This window comes from Anas acuta, chromosome W (genome assembly GCF_963932015.1).
Source record: "Anas acuta chromosome W, bAnaAcu1.1, whole genome shotgun sequence".
Lineage (NCBI taxonomy): Eukaryota > Metazoa > Chordata > Aves > Anseriformes > Anatidae > Anas > Anas acuta.
In genome coordinates, this window is record NC_089016.1 from 15700602 (window position 1) to 15727186 (window position 26585).

General features: G+C 42.7%; 2 protein-coding genes and 1 long non-coding RNA gene across 18 annotated transcripts in view; 2 read left to right on the top strand and 1 right to left on the bottom strand.

Moving 5' to 3' along the window:
• The window catches only part of LOC137846966 (uncharacterized), a 456759-nt gene that overhangs the window by 255411 nt on the left and 174763 nt on the right, over positions 1-26585 (top strand). The gene's annotated exons all lie outside the window — the stretch shown is intronic.
• The window catches only part of LOC137846955 (SET-binding protein-like), a 325858-nt gene that overhangs the window by 238783 nt on the left and 60490 nt on the right, over positions 1-26585 (top strand). The window contains exon 6 of one of the 16 annotated variants that reach the window (XM_068665076.1): positions 6935-9416. The exons of the other annotated variants lie outside the window; for them this stretch is intronic. Coding sequence (XP_068521177.1) covers positions 6935-7095 — 161 coding nt within the window. The 3' untranslated portion in view covers positions 7096-9416. Of the gene's footprint in view, positions 1-6934; positions 9417-26585 lie in introns of those variants that run through there. 16 annotated transcript variants of the gene reach the window in all.
• The window catches only part of LOC137846976 (uncharacterized), a 108560-nt gene continuing 103275 nt past the window's right edge, over positions 21301-26585 (bottom strand). Inside the window, exon 2 of the long non-coding RNA XR_011090691.1 lies at positions 21301-25148. This is a non-coding gene — a long non-coding RNA (uncharacterized lncRNA). The remainder of the gene's footprint in view (positions 25149-26585) is intronic.

Here is a 26585-nt window from a genome sequence, read left to right on the forward strand (position 1 = left end):
AGGGCACCCTGGGTCCCGAAGCCCATCATCGGCATTGAAGACAGAGGCAAAGAAGGCGTTAAGCGTCTCTGCTTTGCCTATGTCATTGTCTGTGAGAAGACCTTCCCTGTCAAGGAGCGGCCCTATGTATTCTTTAGTTCTCCTTTTTCCATTCACATATCTAAAAAAACCCTTTTTATTTTCTCTCACAGACACAGCCAGCTTCAACTCTAGGTGTGCTTTAGCCACACGAATTTTCTTCCTACAGACACGAACAGCATCCCTGTATTCTTTCCATGTCACCTGGCCCTCCTTCCAGTAGCGAAACACTCTCTGTTTCCGCCTAATCTCCATAAGAATGTTCCTGGTCAGCCACGCTGGCCTCCTGCCCCGCCTGCCTGACTTGCGATATTTAGGAATTGCCTGATCTTGTGCTTCTAGGAGGCATCACTTAAAGAGTGACCAGCACTGGTGGACATCAAGGCCTTCAAGAGCAGCTTCCCAGGGGACCTTGCTGACTAGTTCCCCGAGCAGCCTGAAGTCCGCCTTCCCCATATCTAGGGATGAGGTTTTGGTGGCACTTTTCCTTCTGTCACCGTAAATTTTGAACTCAACCACTTCATGGTTGCTATGACCGAGGCGGCCACCAATCACCACATCTCCCACCAGACCCTCTCTGTTTTCTAGCAACAGGTCTAGGAGGGCACCTTTCCTAGTTGGCTCCGTTAGCACCTGCACCAAGAAGTTATCATCTAGGTGCTTCATGAACCTCCTGGACTTGCTCGTGTCAGCCGTGTGGCACTCCCAGTTAACGTCTGGCAAGTTGAAGTCCCCCATAAGGACAAGGGGAGTTAATCTCGAGGCCTCTCTTAGTTCTGTAAAGAATAAGTTATCGGCGCTATCGTCCTGGCCAGGCGGTCTGTAATAGACTCCCACAACGACATCCCCTTTATTCGTTCGTCCCTTGATCCTTACCCAGAGGCTCTCAACTTTGCCATCGCCGACCTGGAGTTCCACACAGTCCAGCCCCTGCTTCACATACATCGCCACCCCACCACCTCGCCTACCCTGCCTGTCCCTCCTGAAGAGCCTGTAACCATCTATCGCAACACCCCAGTCACAGGACTCATCCCACCAGTTTTTTTTTTTTTTTTGCTTCTTAACAAAACTTCAAAACCACTTTGAACAAGTTTCCCACCTCAGCTGAGGATGGAGCTGTGTACACCCCACACGTGGCCTCAGGAAGTGCACCCAAGGACAATAGCACATCTCCCTTGGCACGGTTGGGCCAAAATTGCTGCTACCAGGGCAGTCAATATGTGCGCCTGTGCATGACTGCTGAAAAGTGCTTCTGACTCAGCCAAGTACACTGGAAAACTTTAACTTTACTATTTCCAACAGGACAGACTGAGCGCTAGAGATGTGGCAGAACATTTTTTAATGGGCTGCCTATCCGCGATGCTCTTCAGACATTGGCTGCTGTTGGTGCACTGGGCGATCTGTTGCAATTTCATTGATTTGATCTGGCAAGACAGCATCTTGGTAAATAAGAAGAGCAGATAAATCTGCCGCACTGAAATTACTGGTTGTAGCCTGATCTCCTGTTAAATGAATTTGCTGCAATCTGAAGCAATGCATGCATTTTGCACACCCAGCATTCTTTGGCTCCTACTGTGTATCATGACATGACTTTAGGCGGTAAGGAAGATTGTAAGTGTGATATGGTGTGCTGTGGTAGATAATCAAGTAGCTAGATGCTTGGGAACTCTGGGTAGAGCTATGGCATTTGGGTGTGTATTTCTAAGTAACAATAAGCAGTGCTTAACGTTTCCTCCCACACTAGAAGCATACCCATTAAAAGTTTAGTCAAGTCAGCTCTGCAAGTCCTTGCATAAAAAGACAACTGCTAAAACACTAATAGGAGCCACTCTTCTGTTAAGGAGTGGGTAGAGCAGTTAACCCAAATTCTCCATCTCTCCTGCTAATCGGGAGAGAGTCTTGCTGAGATTAAAGAAACCCCTAGCAGGTAAAAATGATTATAAATCAGTCTCAAGCCCAGATTAAGGACTCTTGAGTCTTTTCCTCAGCTCTGCTTCTCAGATGCTGCAGAGTCTGAATAAGTCAGTGGATGTGATTGAGACCATCCATGAGTCTACTGAAGTCAACACGTGAGTGAATTGGAGTGTCTAAGTCCCAGGGAATGTCTGTTTCATCTGAGCATGTGTATGAATCTGGGCCGTGCATTTCAGACTTAAGAGTACTTTAAGCACATAAGCATATGGTTTCACATGTGTTCAGTGATTGAAAGCTCAAAGCAGCTAGGTGTGTAGCTACCAGCAGTCAGACCTGTGAGTCATGATGGTGCAGAGCTAGTATTTCCCCAGGTATTGAAAAGAGCCCACTTCGTTAAGTCATAGTCCGACCAAAACCACTGGTTTTAGGTGACATTCAGCTAGCATGAAACACTTCAACAAGACAAATTTGGGGCATATTTATACTGTTTTTGTGGGCCAAATCAGAAAGAGATTCTTTGCCTCTGGTTTTCTTGTTACAGGCTGGCTTGCATTCACACAGCTGAGAGCTGGGAGTGCCTGGCGTGGACAGACCAACCTACACTGTGCAGTGCTTGATCCTGATATCCACTGGGCAATGTCTCTTTTCAATTTTATTTTTATTTGACTCTAAAATAGATGCCAGAATGGGGGCTGTTTGCAGCCACCTGCTTCCTTTGTGCTCTGGGAAGTGACTAGAGGGATTCTGGGGGTTTGGAGACTTTAGGCTAGCATTGCAATGTTGCACCAGGTGAGAGCCAAGGTTGCGCGGTGCATGTCTGTACTGTACCTGGAGCACACTGTCCGCTTGCCCATGGCCAGCTTTCCTCTCAGATTAAACAAAAGGCTCCCTAATGGCCAACTAACAAGTACAGAGCATTGAGGATCTGGATATCAGAATATAGGAGAGGGACAAGGAAAAAGTCTGTTTAGCAGTGTGGGAACACCTGGGCATTCCTAAGTGTCAGCTAAGCCTGGGACATGAGGGACTACCTGTCCCCTGACCTAGCTGTTCTCATGCCTTTCATCTGTCAGAGCTCTAAAATAGAAGATTTTCAGGCAAAATACCTCCCCTCCCACTGGGCTGACACGCTCTAGCCTCTGCATCTTACCTTTCTGGCTGCTGAGCAGTTGGGCTGTGGCAGGAGGGGTCAGCGCCACCACCCCAGCCCCACCTGTAGCCTGGTATTGCCCTGGCAAGGGGTGAGCCCCCTTGGGCAGTACAGCCTACATCTCTACTTTTCCAGTTTCCATATTAGTGCTCAAACCTTTAATATCTTGTGTTTCCTCCTCCCACTTACCCCATGGCACAGGTGCTTGCCTTTCAGAGGGGAATTTGCATTTTGAATCCCACGTAGGCAAGCATGCACACTGTTGAGCTTCGCATTAAGTCCTTACCCAGTCGCAGCCCTGAAAATAATGTTTCCCAGTGCCTCCACCTACATGGCTGTGTGCAGCCACACCAAGTCATCCCATGGAGGCACCACAGCTCACCACCAGTCAGGGGTGAAACGTGTGAGTTTTGCTTGGGTGCTGCTTCAGAGGTATCCAAGCCTGCATTGCTTGTGTAGTTTGCGTAGGCACCTGACCTAAGTGATGTGAATCATTCTGCTGGAGCCAAGCACCTATTTCTTTTAGGTGTTGCAACATCTAAATTGAGTGCCTAAAGCAGACAGTCTCAATCTAGCCTCCAGGGTCTCCACGTTTACCTACAAATATAATGATATAATAGTACTTGCCTAACTCAAAGGGCAGTAGCAAGATTTTACTTAATTAATGCTTGAAAGGCTTTGAGATGTTGGAAATGAAATGAGGTCTATAAATGAAGTGTATTATTATGACTAGATGGCATTTCTGCTTTAGTTTCACACCATACCTGGACACAGATCAGGGCAGCTGCTTCCTCTGATTCACTGTGAATCATGCAGAAGCTTACTTAAAATGCAAATTGTATTGATATATTTACACAGGGTAAAATGTTCTGAGGAAGAGACATTGCTTCTCATTCCAAGAGTGCTGCTGTCTCTCTCTTTTTTCCCCCTTTTTCTCAATATTACCCCATCTATACTGGAGTCCTCAGTTACTCAGCACTCAGCGTTTAAGTGCAATGTGCCAGAAGGTGGCTGGAGATGTGATGGTCCTGCTAGGATTTGCAGAAGACCTAATTACTCCCCAGTGATAGTTCTGGCTGGCACTGGTGCTTATCCTGAGCACTATACTCTCCCAGGTAGCTTTTGGTCTTCCATTTCACTTGTATGACTGGTGTTAATTATAGCACTGCAGTTTCAGTGGTGGGCAAGACACCCAAGAGAAGTTGGTATCCCCGAAGTCCTCCCATGTGCCTAGCATCGGATTAGCACACAAACCTCTTTGGACCAAGTCCCTTGGTAGGTCACACCATTTGATTAAATTACAAAATATCTCATTAGATTGCAAGTCAAATTTAATTTTATCTATATGTAAATTCTTCATGAAGAATGCTATAAACTTACTTGCTAAGCACTTTGCCTTCACTGGTAAGTGAAACACAGGTTGATGCTTCACAGCTAAGAGGGGGAAGGGGGGAGAAGAGAGAAGGAGAATATTTATGTCAAAACAGTGTAAGTCTGGGTGATGTCACTGAACACCCAAGGGATGCTGCTGTTTAGCTAGCCAACAGAAATAGATGGACTCAGGAGAAGAAGGCTGGATGGCCATCCAGGTGGCTGCTATGGCCCTGTCATCAGGCCTCCTACACCAGGGGCAGCTCTTTTCATGTGCTTAACAGAGTTCTAGGCAGCTGCTCTTGCTCCTCACAGTGCAAGAGGGGTCCTGGCATTGCCATCTGGCCCCCTGGCATTGCCCTGTCTTTGGTTCACTAAATTGGACCAAACTAATGACCTTTGGCCATGGCCAGAAGAATACTCCTTTTTCCAAGCCATAAGTGTAACTAAGAAGCATCATCACTTATCTTATTATCATCCTTATGTCTTATGTCCTCATCAAAGATATGATATACTGTTTCCCCCAAGAGCAATTGCTAATTCAGGGGATAGGAGATGCTTTGAAGCCAAGTAAAATTGTACTGATGTAAACTGTCTGGTGGCCAATGGTATCTTATGTAAACTGGCTTTTCTGAGTCAAGTTCAGACAAAAACCAAATCTCACAAGACTGCATCTCTCAACCAGAGTTGCCAAGACAGTGGAGTTTGTGCTGGCTGTACACATGCTACTGGGTGTTATTCTACCTAGCTTGTCCAGGGTGCTTCTCCGCAGTAAATCAGACTGGTTTTACAAGAGAGGTCAGTATCTTTACCCTCATTTATGGGCAGATAAACCAAGGTGCAGGGAGGGCTAATGCCAGAAGGTCAGTGTCAGAGCGAGAAACGGCTAATTGCAACAGACTTTAATGCATCGTGTATGAGTGTCAGTAATTCTTACTGCAACGTCAACCATGAAGTTATGCAGAGTTACCAAAGACAGAAATAGAGCAGGACTGACCTTTTCTCTACAGATAGGGATTTGCTCTCCAGAGATTTTTTTCCCCCAGAACCAGTAAATGACTAAAGAAGGGCAGGTGCCATTTCTTCCCCTGGGTGGCTATGCCCAGAAGCAGTAGAAGTCATTTTTAGGATATGGTCTACCTCCTATTTACATCAAGCTAGCAGCAGTGCTTATTTTAACTCAGTTGTCAAGTTACTTTATTTTTAGTTGTCAGTGTATTATCATTTTTTAATTCTTGCCTTGTTTAAAACAAGTAAAGACATTTGAATGGGAACATGAAATACACTGGAAGAATTATTGTTGCCTCACAAATATATATTGATAGCCTAAGAAAGCAGTGATGCTCCCTTTTCCATGACTAGAAATACTCCAAATCTCTAAAGCAACCATAATATTTTACTCTAAAAGACCAAAGCACAAGCTGGATTACCTTTCAGTAAGAACTTTATAGATTTTCTATCTCTTACAGGGATTCCTTAGGGAGTCTTAATTCATTCAAATGATATTGTTCTCTTGATGACTATCACACTCCTATAGGAAAATTTGCCAGTGGGGTATAATCTTGGTTTAAAAGATCCTAGAAAATAGTACAAAATTGAATAGGGGGATGGGAAGAAGAAGAATAAAAGAAAAGGAGGAGCAAGATTTTTTTTTAAATGTGGTTTGTGAAATTCACACAAACAAGAAAAATCCGGTTGCCATGAAGGCTGATAATCCACATGTATTTCTATAAGCATGTGTCAGCTTGATGTACTGCACTTCTGTGTTTTATTCAATTACCACATTTCATAAGAACATAGTAATTGCCATACTGTATCTACCTCGTCTAGAATCCCATCTGAAGAACATTGAAAAGAAGGCACATAGAAGAAGAAAATGTCACACTGGGTCTGTGGAATGCACATCTTCCTCCTTCCCCCAATTAACAGATTGGCTTTTGTCCTTGTGATTCAAAATTATATTCCTTCATTTCTCTCCCAGTGTAAGAGTAAATATTCTTACCATCTGCACTTCAGAAACTCATCTCCTTTTGTTTATTTTTAACTTTATAATATTTCAAATATATCCTGCCACAGGAAGTGAAAGTTGAAATAAGACCAGTCTGTTAGAAACAAAAACATTAAAGATGAAAGCCCTCATGGAAACCAGCTCCAGAGTAATAACAATGATTCATAAGATATGAGGCTCAGTGAATAGAAACTGAGGGCAGGACTAAGACTGCAGTAAAAATGCATCCTGATTTATACCAGGTAAAATGTACCTTTACACTGCCTGAATGCCTTCTGCTCTGAGTGTTGCCAGAGGAGATGAAGTTTACACTTTTTTTGATGTTTGTTTTGTTTTGTTTTGTTGTTGTGTTTTTTTTTTTTTTGTTTGTTTGTTTTTTTATGTTTATCCATTAACGTGCACCTACATCTAAGGAGGAGATGGAGAGTTGGGTAGTGGTGCTCTGAAATCCCACACAAATTTTAGGGACTGTAAGACTGTAAGTATTACAACAGGTACCTGGAATTACCCTAAATGTAGTGTCTTGTTTCCCAGATCTTTCTTGTTCTTGCTAGGATTATATAAGATGCTTTAAAGGCAAGTTTAAAGAGAGATTTTCCAGGTTGACTGCCAAGAAATTTGGAAGAATTTTCTAACAATGTGCAACGTATGAGTACTTTTTTCAGCAATAAGTGATATTTTTCAGTCTGCAGAATGATATTGTTTCATCCTTTGGGTTTTCATGTACTTTTTTTTTTTTTTTGGCAGGGCTCTTATTGTGTAATAAGATATATTTATTTTGACTGTTAATTTGCAGTCAGAATAGGCCTTTGGTGGCTGGGAGAAGTCATGGCAATGAAAAAGAATCTTCTCTGAAAAACAATATTCCATTTTTAAACATAACATCTGGCCAAATTTTGAGTGATTTCTTGAGGGTCTATCATGAATATGTTTGTGGATCACCTACTAGGGACATTCATTGAGGGGTTTCTGATGGTTTAAGAGGGCTGAAGAAATGATGTTGGACAATAACGTGATGCCAATATAGTCACAATAACTATAAAGGACCGAATCTTCATTTTCTTAAACGTTCTTATTCTTAGCACTTGTCTACACATAAAGACCCCTTTCCCATATCTGTACTACAAAGGATACAATCAGGCAAAAAAGAATAGACTGAAAGGTCATCATTTACCCTGCTTGATTTTCACTTATCAGTTGATTTTGTTCCTGGAGCTATACTGCTTGCTTTCAGCGTGCATTTCTTCTCATAAACACTTCTGAGTTTCCCTTGAACTAGTAAATCTGTTGAGTTTAAAATGAGAAGAAACAAGGGGATGTCTGCATGTAACAGCACTATTTTTCATGAGAATTTTTTAATGTCACAAAACCAGTTTGTATTCACAGAGCTTTACACAACCTAATAAATGACCAGTTGACACTGTGCCTCTAATTGTCCTCAACTGGAAGCAAAAACACTGTCTGTGAGCCAGAGCTGATTAACTCTATTGGTTGATGAATTTTCTTTTTTAAAAAAGGAGTCAAGGGAGATCCCCAATTGCTCTGAACTTTCGCAAGGACTGACTCTGCTTTAGGGGAATTTTGATTTTTCCTGCTGTTTTGTTTGTTTTAAAAAAATGGTGATGTCTAATCTTCAGGAAAGTACCTCATCATCCAACCCACAAACTGTTGGCAAAAAAATAAACCTACACAGAATGTACTGTTAGATCTATCAGTTGTTGTTTTGTTGTTTGTTTTTTTTTTTTTTTACTTCTTCCTTTCAGAGGTATAAATTACAGCTTTTTGCTTTTGCAAATTAAAGTATAGGCTTTGCACTGTATAGTTGGCACCGTTTCATCTGGCCAAATCTTCCATGCTGCTTCCAAAGAAACTGTGGACACTGAGTTGCCTGTAGTTTGCCCTTGAACTCCTTTGCTGCTGTGGTTTAACCCGGCCAGCAGCTAAGCACCACACAGCCGTTCGCTCACCCTCCCCCCTCCCTCTCTGGGATGGAGGAGAGAAACGGGAAAGTGAAGCCTGTGAGCTGAGATAAAGACAGTTTATTAAGACAGGAAAATATATATAAATATATAAATATATAAATATACATGTATATAAAGCCAGCTGAATGGCTTTCATTTCTGCAAACGGACTCGATTCACCTTCTCCCTCAGCAGCTTCTGCAACTCGTCGTGTAGGACTCCATACAGCAGCCTTCCATCTCCGATGCTTCCCCACAATACAACAGGACCCATCAGTGAACAGGGCATATTTCTTCTCATTCTCTGGTAACTGGTTGTACAGTGGGGCTTCTTCAGCACGACCCACCTCCTCCTCTGATGATATCCCAAGGTATTTGCCTTCTGGCCAGTCCATAATCACTTCCAAGATTCCTGGGCGACTGGGGTTTCCTATTCGAGCCCGCTGAGTAATCAGTGCAACCCACTTGCTCCATGTAGCATCAGTTGCATGATGTGTAGAGGAGACCCTTCCTTTGAACATCCAGCCTAGTACTGGCAGTCGGGGTGCCAGGAGGATCTGTGCTTCAGTACAGACCACTTCCGAAGCAGATCAAACTCCTTCATATGCTGCCAATATCTCCTTTTCAGTTGGAGTGTAGCGGGCCTCAGATCCTCTGTATCCTCAACTCCAAAACCCTAGTGGTCAACCTCGAGTTTCCCCAGACTCTTTCTGCCAGAGGCTCCAGGTGGGGCCATTCTCCTCAGCTGCAGTGTAGAGCACATTCTTTACATCTGGTCCTGTTTGGACTGGCCCAAGGGCTACTCCATGAACTACATGTACTGCAGGTGTTCAGGAGCTTCCCCCTGTTCCAGTGCAGACTGAATCAGTCCATGGCAAATGATAGGGCTGTGTTTCCACCCCTGGGGCAACCGATTCCAGGTGTATTGGACTCCCCTCCAAGTGAAAGCAAACTGTGGCCTGCACTCTGCTGTTAAAGGGATGGAGAGAAACGCATTAGCAATATCAATTGTGGCGTACCACTTGGCTGCCTTTGATTCAAGTTCATACTGGAGTTCCAGCATGTCTGGCACTGCAGCACTCAGTGGTGGCGTGACTTTGTTCAGGCCATGATAGTCCACTGTTAGCCTCCACTCACCATTAGACTTTCGCACTGGCCATATGGGACTATTAAAAGGTGAATGAGTCTTGCTGATCACTCCTTGGCTCTCCAATTGACGAATTAGCTTATGGATGGGAATCAGGGAGTCTCGGTTGGTGAGATATTGCCGCCGGTGCACAGTTGTGGTAGCGATTGGCACCTGCTGTGCCAAGTCTATGCCAAGGATGCATGGAGCATCTGGGCCAGTCACAATATGGTGCTTTTGCCACTCATTCTCAGTTAGACTCACTTCAGCCTCCAATACAGTTAACTGCTAGGATCTACCCATCACCCCATAAATACAGATGGGTTCTGGCCCTTTATAGCTTGATGACATTACAGTAGACTGTGCACTGGTGTCTACTAAAGCCTTATACTTCTGTGCATCTGACGTGCCAGGCCATCAAATCCACACAGTCCAATAAACTCGATTGTCCCTTTCCTCCCCCTGGCTGGAGGCAGGGCCCCTCTAATCCTGGTCAGAATCTTCTTTGTTTCTGTGTTTGAAGGACTGCCCGCTGGAAGCTGCAGCAGCAAGCTTTTCAGAGAAACCCTTTTTCCCAATTGTTTTCTTTTGCAACTCACATACCCGTGCCTCTAGGTTTGAGGTAGATTTTCCATCCCATTTTCTCATGTCCTCTCCATGGTCACGTAGATAAAACCACAGGGTGGCATGGGGTGTCTACCCACCATATTGTCTTCTTTGTGCAGATGAACGCTTATCCCTGATAGCTGAGACACTGGTTTGTACAGGTGGGGAGGAAAATAATCTCTCTTCAAGTTGGTGGAACTTTACAGACAATTTCTCCCAAGTATTCTCTTTTAGTTGGTGGACACTGGTTTGTTCAGGTGGGGAGGAAGATAAATTCTCTTTAAGTTGGTGGAACTCTTCAGAAAGTTTCTCCACAGGAGATACCTCCAGAGGCTGTAAGATCGTGCTCCATCTCCAATTGTCTTGTCAATGCCTGCATCTCTAGCAAGGGATCCCATCCACCTTGCTTCCCTGCCCTCTAATTCCACACAATTGGCTCCAGAAGAATTGGAAGATTGAGTCTATTCCTGGAGATTTGAACGTTAGGTTTAAAAGAACTTGATATAGCTACCCCCGCTGGATGCTAATTGTAGTGATTGAAATAATAGGTGGGAAATATACCTAGAGGATTGGATATCTACTTTGATCAATCAAATTTGATGTGTGTGATGCTGCTAGTGATGATTCTTATACAACCTGTGGAACAATGAGTTGGGTGAAATATTCTATACATGGGATTCCAATCATTGCTAAAAACTTGTATATAAATCTTGCAGAGAATATTGTGAAGTCATTCTCTTATGGTTCAATTGGCCTCGACCAAATTTGAAGCCAAGACACGAATTAATGACATTCAAAATAAGAGGAGGGATTGTTATATATGTAGTGGTAATTCGTGTTGAGAAAATGGTTGATATTAATAAAGAAGGGGGAGATTTGGGAGTGAGGCCATCAGGAATGTAAAAGAGTTTAGAGGGAACAAATAAGGGTGATTCAGGAGACTCCATGCAGTCTCTGGTTTCTTGTTCTCCAGCCATTAAGGCATGGAAGTTTCTGGGTGTTTGCTGTTGTTGTTATATGCAAAGTTGTTTGACCGATGAAAAGTTGTTTTGAAAAGAACTGCAGTGGGGAGAAGGGTATAAGAGGGGAGCCTGGCCTCAAGTTAAAAAAGGGCAACATGATGAAGTTACGTCATCAATAAAGAAGTAGAAAGAAGGAATGAAGAGGAACAGGCTAGCAGAACGGAGACCAGGACAGGAACAGGCACATTGATTGCCTCATGAAGATGGGTTTGGCCAAACTCAGCAAACTGTTCAGAGAAGCTTGTACAGAAAGTCGCTGGAAATGGGCGCACCGGAGATGGGAAGAAGTTCAAGCTGAGAGAAGCGGACCCGCGCATACACAACTGCCCCTTGCTGGTAAGCAGTTGCGCTTTATGGGGAATCATACATCCTTAGGAACAAAGACTGTCCTGGTAACCTTATACCTTATTCTCCTTATTAACAATTGGACAATTTATGAGCCTGAAATATGGGACCAAATTGAGGTCAAGGTATGGGACTCTGCAAATAAAAATGACAAGGTTGCGGTGGGATTGCTCAGCACCTGGCGAGCAATCTCTGAGGCCTTAAAGAGCCATGTGGAGCCACAATCACAAAAGTGTGGCTTGCCAGATAGTGAGGGAGCTGCGGGCTCCTTTACTGATCCGACTGCTACGCCATGGGCCCCTCTGCTGCTACAGCCATCGAAGGCTTTTGCTGTTACGCCCCCTGGTGACCTGGACGTACCTTTTGGCCCAGGCCCTTTTGGCCTTGAAAAGGAGATGGATATGCTTTTCTTTGATCCGGGAAGAACGGGATACCTAAGGCCTGAAGACCGAGTTGCTTGACAACTTAAAGCGAGACATATTGTTCAAAAGGAATGGAAAATGGAGACTGTTAAGTCATGGAACTTAAAGGATTGTTCGTTACCTTTCCTGATTGTACGTGTGTATAGGCATACTCGCGATTAGTATGTAAAAGCGATGTTCTATATATTTAGAATGTTTGATGTTCGTGTGTGCATGTTGGTGGAGCGTAGACTCCCCGCACACCCAGCGCTGTTTACTTGCCTTTTATACCTTTTATAAATATTCCTTTTATAAATATTACTAAATTCAGATTGAGACTTCATTTATAACAATCTCCAATTGTTTTGTCAATGCCTGCGTCTCTAGCAAGGGATCCAAGCTGCCTGGCTTCCCTGCCCTCTAATTCCACACAATTGGCTCCGGTGTCCCAGCACCGGAGCAGCTAGGTGACAAGCTGTTCACCTATGCAGCGACCAAAATCTTTTTGCACATCTCGTAGCTCACGCTGGTATAGGTTTAAGGTAGTTACTGTTGATTTTTCGGCATCTTCATCTTCCTCCTCCTGAATCCCTGATGGCCCAGAATCGTAGTCTCTATACCTAGACTTAGCAGAAGACTCTCTGTGTTCTAAACGACCTGAATCTCTATACCATTTTTTCACCTTCTCTACAGGGGCAACTTGCACTGCTACAGCTCATTTCTCTGACCCAGCCACAGGGCCTGCCACAGGGGTTGGAATACACGCTAGGCCCATCACAGGAGCTGGAGTGGCTGCAGGGGCTGGAGCCGCTGCGGGAGCTAAACACCACACAGCCATTCACTCACCGTCCCCCCTCCCTCTCTCGGATGGAGGAGAGAAATGGGAAAGTGAGGCCTGCAAGTCGAGATAAAGAGAGTTTATTAAGACAGGAAAATAATAATAGCAATAATAATAATAATGATATTAGTACTACTACTAATAATGTGTACGAAACAAGTGATGCACAATGCAATTGCTCACCACTCGCTGACCGATGCCCAGCCTATCTCTGAGCAGCCACCCCCCTCACCCTGGCTAGCCACCCCTATATATTATTTAGTATGACGTCAGATGGGATGGAATACCTCTTTGGCCACTTTGGGTCAGCTGCTCTGGGTCTGTCCCCTCCCAGCTCCTGCTGCACCCCCAGCCTGCCCACTGTCAGAACAGAGTGAGAAGCTGAGACGTCCTTGGCTTGGTGTAAGCACTGCTCTGCAAGAATTAAAACATTGGTGTATTATCAACACTCTTCTCATCGTAATCCAACACATAGCACCCTACCAGCTACTAGGAGGAAATTTAACTCTATCCTAACTGAAACCAGGACAATGAGGAAGGCTTAGAAGTGTCAAGTGGTTTGATTTTCCTATGACTAGTTAGAAAAGATGGAAAAAATATCTATTAGCTTTCTGTTTCTCAGGTTGATGCTCAATAGCTGCATTGGTGGAGGAGCTGAGGACCGTGGGATAATAACCAAATAACTTACAGGGTATTTGGAGCTTGCCTTTACCAGGGTAGCAAAGCCAAGTGCACGTGGTATAAAATATTCAACAGTACCACTCCACGCTTGTCAGTTTTGTATTTTGGTGGGACCAGTCTGTGCTTCAAATGTGTCATTATCCTTCAGAAGGAAGTTTCACTCTACTCTTGAATCAGTTCACGTTGTTAATGTGCTCATCAGCCAACTCAGAAGGATATACAGACAGCTGCAAGGAATCTAATTAACATTTGACTACAAAGGAAGAAATTGCGGTCTACTGTACTATTTAATCTGTCAAAGAAGGTCTGGTTTAGAAATGGGTTCAGTATTTCTCTGTAGATTTTCCTCTTTTAATGTAATAGAATCGTAGTCATTAGAGGTGGAAAAAACCTATTAATTTATCTTGTCCTTCTTGGATTGCTGCTACTTTTACCCTTTGGATGACCCTAAGTAAAACCTCTTCCTCCTTTATATTTGTCTCTATCAAACACCTGCAGATTGTTATCATGTCTACTTTTAGTCATCATTTACTTGGGCTTATGTAATTCGTGTAATGTTTCCCTGCAGATCAAATTTTCCATCATTCTTCCTGTGTTTTTTTCTCCTTAAACATCTTTCTTGAGTATAGCAAAGAGTGCTCTCACCACCCAGAAGAAGTACACAGATTCTGTATTAAAATCTATCTTATCTACTATTTAGTTTACAGTCACTGTTATTGAAGGATTCATTCAAAGTCACTCCATACATTTTTTGCAAAAGAAAAGGAAGAGCTATTGACTTTCTGAGTGATAGCTGCTCTTTACTGCAGAGAAGATAGGGCAAAAGTATTATGAAGCAGAGAGATTTTTGAAAAAGAGTCACTTTTTCTTATTAATCTGAATGTACAAAGTTTTTTATTAAAAAAAATAGGAGAAAGATCTAATTCAAAACTGTTTGGATAGAGGAGAGTGATTGTATTGACAGCAGACATGAATAATACTGTTTTTACAGATGGACTAGTGAGAATCAAATTGAAGTTATTGATCTGTATTTGTGTAGGATCCTGCTAAACAGAAAGCTTTGAGGGCTTTGCCATTAGCAGTATGAGTCATTTTACCAATGAAGAAAAGCAACACTGTTTCTGTCATAGACGTGCTATTGCTAGTGAAACAGAAGATGCCTAGTCTTCAAAAAATGTCAAGGGCCCTTCTGTAGAGATGGGTAATCCTGTTCAGATATAATTAAAAGCCTTTTCTCTTTTCTCAGCAGGCACACACAAAAGATAACTCTTTTGAGGAAATATATCAGCAGGCTGGAAAAAATCTAATTTTTCTTTTTTAACTTCATTATATTTGCATCTTCTGTTTAGCAGAGACTGAATACAGGCTGAAAAGAGTAGGAGGCGACAGTAACTCCTTAGGTCTCAAAGTGAACAGTGCCTTTGGAAAAGTGTAGAAAGAAACACAGATCTTGCTAAAGGAGGGCAGTTTGGGATCTTCCCTATTTCTCTCTAGAGCCTGTATTGAAGGTTATTATTAGTGGCAGATCTTGGGAATCCGGATGGTGAGCAAAGAGCTCATTTGTCATTGTGGTTTCTGGTAGGACTGGCACCACCAACCCGACCCACCAGGAGCATGTAATTGCATCCAGTGGGCAGTAGGAGAGCGCAGCAAGTGTGAAAATAAATACCTTAGGACAGCTCTTTTTTTTTCATAAGTATATGATTCATGAAATTCGTTTGTTGTTACAGGAAGGATGGTTTTATCAGCTTATTTCTTTCTTGTTTGCTTTGATATTATCAGGCTTATGTAGAGGGATCATGTTTCAATAGTACATCCATGGAGTGATGTTAGATAAGGGCAAAGTATTTGTACCTTTGTAATCAGTTTCCCCCATATGTAGAGTAACATTCCCCTTACCAGGAAATGGAAAAATAATTGAGGCATCTGATTTCAAAACTTGCAAATGTATCCCATTTGCCTTCAAGTCACTAGGAGGAACAGTAGAATGTATTAACCTTAACCAAACTTCAGATCAAATTGTTTAATCCCTCTGTGTCCATCCACTAATGCTCTTACCAAGGAATGTTATAAGGTGAACTAAAGCACTATTTTCATCATGCATGGATTAATCTCATTTGTTTTTACTGTTTCTCAAGATTAAGTGGAGATGATAAGAAAAAAAGCCTGCAGCTATAGCATCTCATGTATTGAACAAATCTTTAAGAACTTAAAATACCACTTAAAATACCGTGAAGTCCCAATTACCAATTTTTATTATTATTATCAGGAGAAAAAAAAAAAAGAAAAAAAAAAAGTAAACCCAAACCTTTAGTCCAGAAAAAGTGAACTTCAGGCAGGAAGACAGCAACAGCCTACTGTAGCAACATTCATAATTCTCGTCTGTTGTCAACAGAGTTGTATTGCCAGAAAAGTCAGCAAAATTCAGAGTACTTACCCAGTCGCCTTCCATTTTTTATACATTTCTGAAGCTGGGAGATTATGTCCTCTTTCCATCTGAGCTCAGGCATAGAAAAGGGAACTTAAACCACTAATATCTGGTGAGAATGACAGCTATATCAAGTTGCCAATACAAGAATTTGCCAAAGCTTAACACAGATTTAACTGCCACTGAAAATAATGTTAAATCTATATTAAATGAGGTTATGGACAGTGTTTCATAATTGCTATATTCATGTATATTATTTAGAAACTGTGCTTTAAAACTGCCAGATTCTTGCTCATTAGATTATCACTGGTGATAGGGTTTAATGGTGGTAAATAAAGTCTTTGTAGTAGGCAGGCTTAAACATACAAGCCTTAATGCAACCAGCCTCTAGAGTAACATATAGTATAACCCTAGAGTAACATATAGTATGAAATGGCCTTAAATTAGGAATGAAATAGATTTCAAACCTTTTTAAACTGTAAAAGATGTATAATGAGAACATAATATGAGTAAGAGTTGGTCCAATATCAGACAGTGATAGCCAAAACACTGTAGTGGTCTCAGATACCAGGAGAGAGCTCTCAACAGCCCCAAACAATTTTGTATTCAGAAACGAATCAAGCTTATATAAGGACACGTTTCCACACATTAAGCTGCAAATTGTTTTAAAAAAGTAAACAGCCTTTAAGTACAGTGTAGAACTGTAGTGCAGAACTCCATTAAAATGCCTTTTTAGCAAGGTTATGAATTTTCAGTAATTGCTTTGGTAATCCATATTTAGCTTCTGCAGGATTATCATAGAATCATAGGATATCCCGAGTTGGAAGGGACACATAAGGATCATTGAGTCCAACTCCTGGCACCACACAGGTCTACCCAAAATTTTAGACCAAAAATTGTCACGTAGGCCTTCCTGTGATTGAAAAACCCAAAGTTCTGCTGGTTGCACCAGTCCCGAAGCCACATGTTAATGTGATGAGCCCGCTTGTCAGCATCGATCCCCCCTATCAGAAGGACAGAGGCAAACACAACCTGTGCCCCTGATCCTTTAAGTAGTCGCCCCAAAGCCCTAAAGTCCCTTTTGATCGCTCTTGGACTTCTCGTTGCTACCTTGTTATTACCAGCCTGAAAGACCAGTAGCAGGTAGTAGTCAGTGGACCATATCAGGCGCTTGACTTTCTTAGCAATGTCTCTCACCCGAGCCCCAGGGAGGCAACAGACTTCCCTGTGGGTTGAGTTGGGTCTGGTCGGCATATTGGGCCCTCTGTCCCTTTCAGCTTTGAGAATATGATTTGACACCGTTCATTTTATGTTTCAACATTTAACCAGTTAGGCTGCAAAAAATGACATCTTAATTTAAAGCCAATAACAGTAAAACAGTAAGGATAAGAGGGAGGAGGGAGATTTGGTTACCAGATAAAGATGAGGAAAATGGCCAGGTGCTGCTTTAAAAAAAGCACTCATTGGATCAATAATCGTGGTAATAAAGTGAGACTTTTTTCTGCTGTATCACTTCCTCTCTGTAGATCTTGAGGACCTTGTGCATTATGAGTCAAGGCTGGTATATGTTGTGCATGTTTCTACTTCTTTTTTTTTTTAATGTGTTTCTTAAATACACCACCTCTGTGTGTATGTGTATGTATATACTATTGTATTGCTGCTTTCTTTTCACGAGTAGGTTTGCTGGAGCTTTTCTCTTAAATGCCTCATTACTCCTGATCATACACAAGGACTAAGACAGCATGTGCTCATGGGGGGCTGACACTTTTGTCAGAAGTCCTTTCTCCAAGGAATATATTGCATTCTTTCATAGACAGTGGTTATGTAGATTTTGGTTTGCCATCAGTCTGAAATCAACTGGTTCTTCCCTTGTGCCTTTCCACTGCGTGTTTTATTATATTTCCTTGGAGGTGGAAAGGTGTAAATGTGTCTATACAGACTCGGTCACAGCTGGCCCAGGTCCCTGTCTGAGAATATATATTAATAATTACTACTGATCAAGAACTTCATGTTTATGTCATTGCTTGCATTCTGTTGTTTCAGTGTTCACACATGTAACTTCAGTTAAGCTTGATGTTATTTATGAGAAAGCATCAAGCTGAACATTCACTGCTGGGGTTGTCTTCAGGGCATCTGGGTCTGAGGTCTGTAGACAGAAGAGTATTTTAGGATCATTGTAATGACCTGCTGCAAAGCACAACCAAACCACTCACCCAACTACTCTAGCACAGGAGTGGTTCTTGGTTACTGTCTCCATGAACCCTCTTAGCTGGGTATTGAATGGGAGAAGATAGTCCAGAAAGGTCTGAAATTGCCAGGCTGTGGTGGAGTTACTGCTTCCTCTCGTACATCTCCAAAGCTGCTTCCTATTGCACGTCCTTCTCTTTTGCCTCTACGCTTTGCCAAGAATGGCTGGCTTTCCTCAGAGCCGCTAATGTAGGAAACAAAGCACCCAGCAGGTCTAGAGGTCTGAGTTCAGATCTTCCCTTTATTTACCAGGATAATAAACTGTGCTGATCCAGTCACCCAGTTTTGCAGTGGTGAAGTGAATCCTCAACAATTGCTCCACACAAGGTCAACCAATCCCTATAAAAACAGTACTTTTATGATACCTTTTTTTAAAATCATGTTGTTTGATAAAATATAAGTAGCTGTTCAGTCTATTCACATCTCTTCTACCCAACATAAATTCCTAAGTGCAAATTCAAGTGGCCCCTTCCAAGGCTTTCCTGTGTGTTTATCAAAAAGGTAATTGAGTTTAATGATGAGAAGAAAAGCATCGGATGTGATAGTCTAAAAAAAAATAAGTCTTTTCTCTTCTCAAGGACAGTAAATTCACAAAAGAACAAGCAGCTGCTGTACTCTGCAGCCAGCCTGCCTCAAACTTCAAAGTCTGAGAAAAAAAGTTCGAAGAATTAGTGCCTATTTCATGCTGCTCTTGTAACAGGGTCATCTCCACTAGCGACAGGAATGGCAATATTCTCATTTTCCAGAGGCTGCTTTGTAGTCATTGAATGGGAAAAACTTTATGATAACTGTAGCAGCCTGGGAGAGGAAATGTGAAGTTGATTTTTAGCTTAAGGCATCAGGTCCAGCAAGCTATCCACTTCTAGTGCTCTGTGAATTGAAAATTTATAAGTTTGAGGCAGACACTGATTTTAGTTCACAGCCGCTGAGTTTAACTAATGTTGTCAGTGTGTCATTTGAAAGGTACAAATGATTTGAAAGATATATATTTAAGGAGTTCTTGAAAGTGACCTTATATAAATTTCTTGCAATATTCAGGAAAAGTCCCTCAAAGTTGAATGTCTCCTTTAATACAAATTCCTGAGCCTTTTTTTCTACCCCCAGCCAATAAGTTGTTATAAATGAAGTCTCAACTCAATCTGAATTTAGTAATATTTATAAAAGGCAAGTAAACAGCGCTGGGTGCATGGGGAGTCTACGCTCCACCAACATGCACACACGAACATCAAACATTCTAAATATATAGAACATCGCTTTTACTAATTTTACTTTTTTTACTAATCGTGAGTATGCCTATACATATGTACAATCAGAAAAGGTAACAAACAATCCTTTAAGTTCCATGACTTAACGGTCTCCATTTTCCATTCCTTTTCTTGATTACAAACACCGGAGAATTCCAGGACTAGTCGTGGGAACAATATGTCTTGCTTTAAGTTCTTGAGCAACTCGGCCTTCGGGCCTTATGTATCCTAATCTTCTCATATCGAAGAAAAGCATATCCATCTCCTTTTCAAGACCAATAGGGCCTGGGTCAAAAGGCACGTGGAGTGGTAATTTGTGTTGAGAAAATGGTTGATATTAATAAAGAAGGGGGAGATTTGGGAATGTGGCCATGGGGGTCAGCAAGCACCGTGGTTGATGATAACATCAGACTCTTAACAATGAGGCCATCAGGAATGTAAAGGGAACAAAGAAGGGTGATTCAGGAGACTCCCTGCAGTCTTGGGTTTCTTGTTCTCCAGCCATTAAGGCATGGAAGTTTCTGGGTGTTTGCTGTTGCTGTTATATGCAAAGTTGTTTGACCGATGAAAAGTTGTTTTGAAAAGAACTGCTGTGGAGAGAAGGGTATAAGAGGGGAGCCTGCCCTCAACATAAAAAAGGCAACATGATGAAGTTACGTCATCAATAAAGAAGTAGAAAGAAGGAATGAAGAGGAACAGGCTAGCAGAACGGAGACCAGGATGGGAACAGGCACTTTGATTGCCTCATGAAGATAGGTTCGGCCAAACTCAGCAAACTGTTCAGAGAAGCTTGTACAGAAAGTCACTGGAAATAGGCACACTGGAGCTGGGAAGAAGCTCGATCTGAGAGAAGCGGACCTGCGCACACAACTGCCTCTCGCTGGTAAGCAGTTGCGCATTATGGGGAATCATACGTCCTTAGGAACAAAGACTGTGCTGGTAACCTTATACCTTATTCTCCTTATTAACAATTGGACAATTTATGAGCCTGAAATATGGGACCAAATTGAGGTCAAGGTGTGGGACTCTGCAACTAAAAATGACAAGGTTGCGGTGGGATTGCTCAGCACCTGGCGAGCAATCTCTGAGGCCTTAAAGAGCCATGTGGAGCCACAATCACAAACGTGTGGCTTGCCAGATAGTGAGGGAGCTGCGGGCTCCTTTACTGATCCGACTGCTACGCCATGGGCCCCTTTGCTACTACAGCCATCGAAGGCTTTTGCTGTTACGCCCCCTGGTGACCTGAACGTGCCTTTTGACCCTGTGGTGGTTTTACCGTGCTGGGCAGCTAAACCCCACAACCGCTCTCTCACTCCCCCTCCTTTAGATGAGGAGGGGGAGAAGTAAAGCAAAGAACAACTCACGCGTTGAGATAAGGATAATTTAATTAAAGGGAAATAATTATAATAATTAAATAAAGACTACCATGAACTAAACAATTTAACTAAGGGGAAATAAAAAGGGAAAGGGGAAAAGGGAGGGGAAAAGGGAAAATAAAAAGAAGGGAGGAAAACAAACAAACAAAATAAATGAAAGCTATATGGAAGTGCAGAGGAAAGAAATTACTCTCTACTTCCCACAAATGAGCGATGATTGACCACGTCCTTGAAGCAAGGCCTCAACGCACGCAGCCGGTGTTGAGAGGAGGACCGACGTCTTCTCAACGAGAGCCCACCCCTCCCCTCTTCTTCCTGTTTCCACCTTTTATTGCTGAGTGTGACATCACATGGTATGGAATATCCCTTTGATTGGTTTAGGTCAGCTGCCCTAGTGATGTTTCTCTCCTCACTTTTTGCCCATCCCCTAGGAGGGTTAGAGAAAGGCCCAATACTGTGTGTGAGAAACACTCCGTAGCCAATAACTTAGGCTCAGGCGAGGATCTCAGTGAAGTAGTAATTTATTCGCGATTGCAATGGCGGGCGCCCCACAAGCAGGAGAGAGCACATCTACTGGTTCCAAAACACAGTTTATATACCTTTTGATGACAGGACCCTCCCCTGTTTCCCCACTGAGTGGGTAATCCAGGTTCACAATCTATCTGATGCTTCACAAACAATGCATGGCCTTCAGTTGCTGGCCTGTTAAATTTCAAATTTCTTTTGACATTTTTACTGCTTGAAGTGGTAATGTTTCTTCACTTATCTGACTTGACTTGACACCGTGATTTTCACCTAATTGTCCTAAGGAGTCTGGTTGTCTGCATTTTACTAGGTCGCCTGCTAAACTTTCTTATCACTGTAAGCATATCTCAGTACCACATTCCCTCCTTCTAAACAATGTAACTCTGCAAAAACAACATTTCTATTCCCACAATTCCCCCCCCTTTTTTTTTTTTATAAACTGTTGATTTTTTCAAAACCTTTCTCTAAGGTGTAATTTGATAGACTTCTTCTTCTTTGCTTTCTTTGCTTTCCATCTCCTCATTATCTCCTTATCTGAGTAAGGTGGTGGCTCCATGGTCATTTGTTTCAATAGTGCGGTTTCAGTTAACCACTGTACTAGTCCTCTTACACAGAGGATAATGCAGCAACCAATGGCTGTCAAAACTCCTACAACTACGATCAATGTTGCAAATATGCCTACTTTTTTTTTTTTTTTTTTTCTGCCAATTCACTGGCAAGGGTGGTAAGCCCTTGCAATGTTCGTTACTGAGCCATCTGGGACACTATTGTTGGGTATAAGAGTGCAACAATGGTTGCTCAGTATTACACACACAAACACACCTCCTTCCTCTGCGAGCATCATATCTAATGCTATCCTGTTTTCCCAAGCCATTTTGTTGATGGCATCTAGTTGTTCAGCGATTCCTCTCATCGCATCCTTGGTATAATTGATGAATCTCTGCTGATTATAATAGAAATAATTAATCCAATCCACATTTTTATTGATTGTTACCCACCAGAACAGTGACTCAAACCCTGCAGCAATTTGATTTCTGGCTTTATGTTCATCTGGAACTCCTCTAGGTACCCCAATAGAATCTATGTATACTCTATCATCAAATTATATTCCTAAGCCTCTTTTACTTCTTCTGGGTATTTGTGATGTTTCTCTTTCAAATGCCAGGGTGAAGGGTATAGCTAATTGAACAAGTGCACAAGTGCCTTCCCAATTAGATGGTAGGGTGGACCGTAAGATCTTCCCTCCACCGTACCACCAGAGATCTGCCCTGGGGATCTCTAGTCTTGAGCAGTTTCCCATCAAGTCCTTGGTAGCACAAGGCAAATTCTCCCAGATGTCAGGTAGCACTCACACCCTGCCGTGAGAGGCAAGCTGTATGGTTACCTATAGCTGTAGAGAATGCAGGGGGAACCGTGATATTGTTATCATGCAAGAAACAGCAAAGAGAGACTTACAGGCCTCATTTCCCCAGGCAGTCTTTTCTTGGTACAATGCAATCATACATCGCATCCCTTGGAGTCTTTGGTCCACCCCCACGGGAAGGGCACTATCTGGGCAATCGGTCATCCCGAGGCACAAGCATAGCAGTAGCTACAGTTGAGACTTTGGACGGTATATTTGACCCATTCTATCCAGGCATTCACATCCCCATACCCTGTTTGAATCTCAAATGTTTGAACTGCCACATTTCAGAAGGCCTCCTGTTTTCTCTCCTGTTTTCTCCTTGAGTTCCTACCTTTCTCTGATGGCAGAGTATCGTTTCCATACAGCTATTCTCAATCTGGCTGTTGGGTCTCTCCGTTATTTGTTCTCTCTGGTCAATTGTCGTTGGGCATTTAAATCTCCACAAGCTAACACCTCACAAGCATCAAACGTGATGGCTTATGGTACATAACCCTCTGTCACAGTCACCCATATTTTGATGGGCTATCCCGTTTTTGCTATTATCTGGTCATGCCTTTTCCAAGTTGCCAATTGACCAAGGCCTTCTCTGAGGCCTAGAATCACTAAAAACAAAATTAGTAATCGATTTTTCCCTGTCATTATTTTTAAACCTTAGGTTTCCAAATAATTATCAATACAAAAAATAAGATGTACACTACTACTACTATAACAACCCCCCCCTTGGGAGCACTGCAATTCGCTATAGGTCTGTCCTTTCTCTCAATCACAAGTCACAGTCGTTAGTTACCTGTGAAAATAAAAGGTTAGTTTACAATTGTAAGCTCTTATCCTGCTCAGAGTCCACTATGAGATTTTTCTATTCAATTTCAACTTCCAACAAGTCTTCTGTAGGAACAGCTTCCCAGGTACTAGCGTCGACGAATGCCTTCACTCGAGTATAGTGAGTCCAACCTTTTTCCACAGTTCTTACGGCTGTTTCAGTGGTTAGTAATTGTCCTTCCCATTCAGGCCAGAGTTGACTCTTTCCAGGTCCTAATCAGGACCCGGTTTCCTGGGTGATGGTGGTGAATGGGGAATTCCAAAGGTGGGGTTTGAGCCGACAACCCACAGGTCCTGAGAAATGACAAAGAAGAGGACAACCCCAGAATACAGTTCTTAAGAAAACTCTCTTGTTTTGAATTGTGGTATCTCATCCCTTCTGCCCAAATAGGGCAATCTGAACAGCATCTCATATGGTGAAATTCCTATATCCTTTCTTGGTGCTGTTTAAACCTGTAGGAGTAAGCATTTTACCCAAGGAAGTTGGGTTTCTAACACTAGTTTAGTTAATTGCTTCTTTAATGTCTGATTCATTAGCTCCACCTTCCCAGAAGAGGAGGGGTGCCAGGGGCTGTGAAAATCCCACTCAATCTCTAAGGCCTGCTTTAACCCTTGCAGTAAAGCTTTACACCCATCCAGTCACGTAGTCAATTAGGACAAACAAGTAACTCAGTAAAGTTTACCTGTATACTTTGGAAAGGTCAAACCCCTGGCTCCCGTCCTCTTCTAGATGGGTTACAGAAGACCTTTTTATTTACCTTTTGACATATAATACATCCTCTGCATATGTGCTTCGCTAAAGTGTATATTCCTATACAGACATACTTTCGTAGCACAACATCACACGTTGCTTGCACCTCCCAATGACTCTTTTGATGTAAAACAGTTAATATTTGCCTCATTATCACTTTATTCAGCATTTCTCTCCCATCAGGGAGTATCGATTTTCCTTCAGACTTCATGGCTCCTGATTCCTTAAAAAAATCTTTCTTTTAAAACTTTTTAGTTCTTTCTTAATTTTCAACAATTCCCTGAATCCTCTCTGCATTTATTCTTTGTTTTCCTTCAGACATTAGATGCCTTAAATACCTGACTTCTCTTTCTCCATATTGTAATTTATTTTTCAATACTCCCAAGCCCTGCTTTCCCAGAAAGTTGAATAGCTTGTTAGTAGCTTTCTTCACAACTCTTTTCTCCTGTCCTGACAATAGAAAACAATCCACATATTTGTTAACATTAATACCTCCTTGGGAGGTTGTAATTGCTCCAAAATCTTTTTAAAATTTACCCAAATAGATAGGTGGCCCTGTAAACCCCTGAGGTAAAATTGTCCACCTATATTGTTGCTTCCGCCCCCATTTCAGGGTCTTTCCAGTCAGAGGTGAATATACATGTGTTTGCTCTCAGGGCCTGAGAGCACTCCATTAATAACACTGTTATTCCAGTCTAACAATTTACTATTTGGATGCCCAATTTAATCATCAAATCCCTTCCCAACAAGTTAGTCCCTGCCTTGGGTACATACAATAATTACCCAGTGATCATTTTATCCCCTGGTCTCAGCTTGGTATCCCCCAAAAGTGGCACTGTTATCCCAGCCCCTTCTGCCCCCATCACTTTTTAGGGTTTCATTAGTTAATTTAATCCCTGATACTTTACAAGTCAGTAATGACCTAGCTGTTCCCCAGTGTATTGGGTTTGATGGCAAGGTTCGGGGGGTGTGAGTGGGGGGTGTGGGAAACTGCAGTGGCAGCCCCCGTGAGAAAAACCCAGAAGCCTCCCCGTGGTAGATAAGGGACAATTTCATCTGGCCCCAAAGGGGCCCACCGCTGCCCAGAGCCAAGCCATGAGCAATAGAGTCCGTGCCTCTGTGAGAGCACATCCAGAAAAACAAACAAACAAAGAAACAAACAAAAACCTGCTGCTCAACAGCAGTTGGGAGAGCAGAAACACCCCCACCCCCACCCCCCCCCCGCAGACACCAAAGTCAGTGCAGAAGGAGGGGGAGGAGGCGCTCCAGGCGCTGGAGCCGAAGTCCCCCTGCGGCCGCTGGAGAGGCCCCTGGTGGAGCAGGCTGTTCCCCCCTCCTGTCCCCCTCCCCGATGCTTGGGAAACTGACCAAACACCACAGCAAATATACCAAAACTTCTAGACTGTTACTTAGATAATGCCTACATCACCTTTCCCTGCTCATTCAACTTCAAACAGCTCTGTTAAATACTACATGCCACACCTTTAACCCCTTCAGCAACCCTTTTAACACTTCCTTTATCTTTCTCCAGCCTGTACTTTTCTAATACCAGCACCAAAGGCTCAGTCAGGGTCCAACTTAATTCCATACCTTTTCCCTCCAAGATACTGAAACAACATATCAATATAGAATATTTCATCCAATTTTCCTTCTTTCCTCCTTCTTCCACTCCAGATATTCCTATTCGAAGTGGCCAGCCTGGCCACACTTAAAACATCTTATCAAAGCCTGTCCCTGCTAGGACTCAGGCCACAACACAGGCAGCCTTCTTTGCCTGCCATTCCTTCATCTCTCTTCCTCTCCTTTCCATCCTGGCCCTGACTCCCCCTGAAGATTTTCTTCCTCTTTCTCCAACCCTCTGCCTCACTACCTGCTGCACTGTCAATACCATTAGTTTCACTCTCTTTTTTTTTTTTTTTTTTTTTTTCCTTATCTCCCCTCCGGACACACACCCCCAGGGCCTCCCGCAGGAGGGTCCCCCAGTGACTGTTCACTACATCCCCCCACCTTCTGAAGCATTTTCTGCATATTTTTCCAGGCTTTAATCACACAATGAACTTTCAAGAGCCCTTGGGATACTGGGTCCTCAGGTCTCATCCCCGAGTACTTTCTCATTCTGACCCCAAGTCTCTCATATGATTTCTGTGTTGCACACTATTATTATTTCAGCCAGGATTGGCAAGTGGGTATTTCTGCCCTGCCGGTATTACCCCTGGTCCTGAAGGATGAGCTCTTTCCCATTCTTGTATAGCAGCTCTCCTCCTGATCATTCCCATTTCTTTCCCTGTAA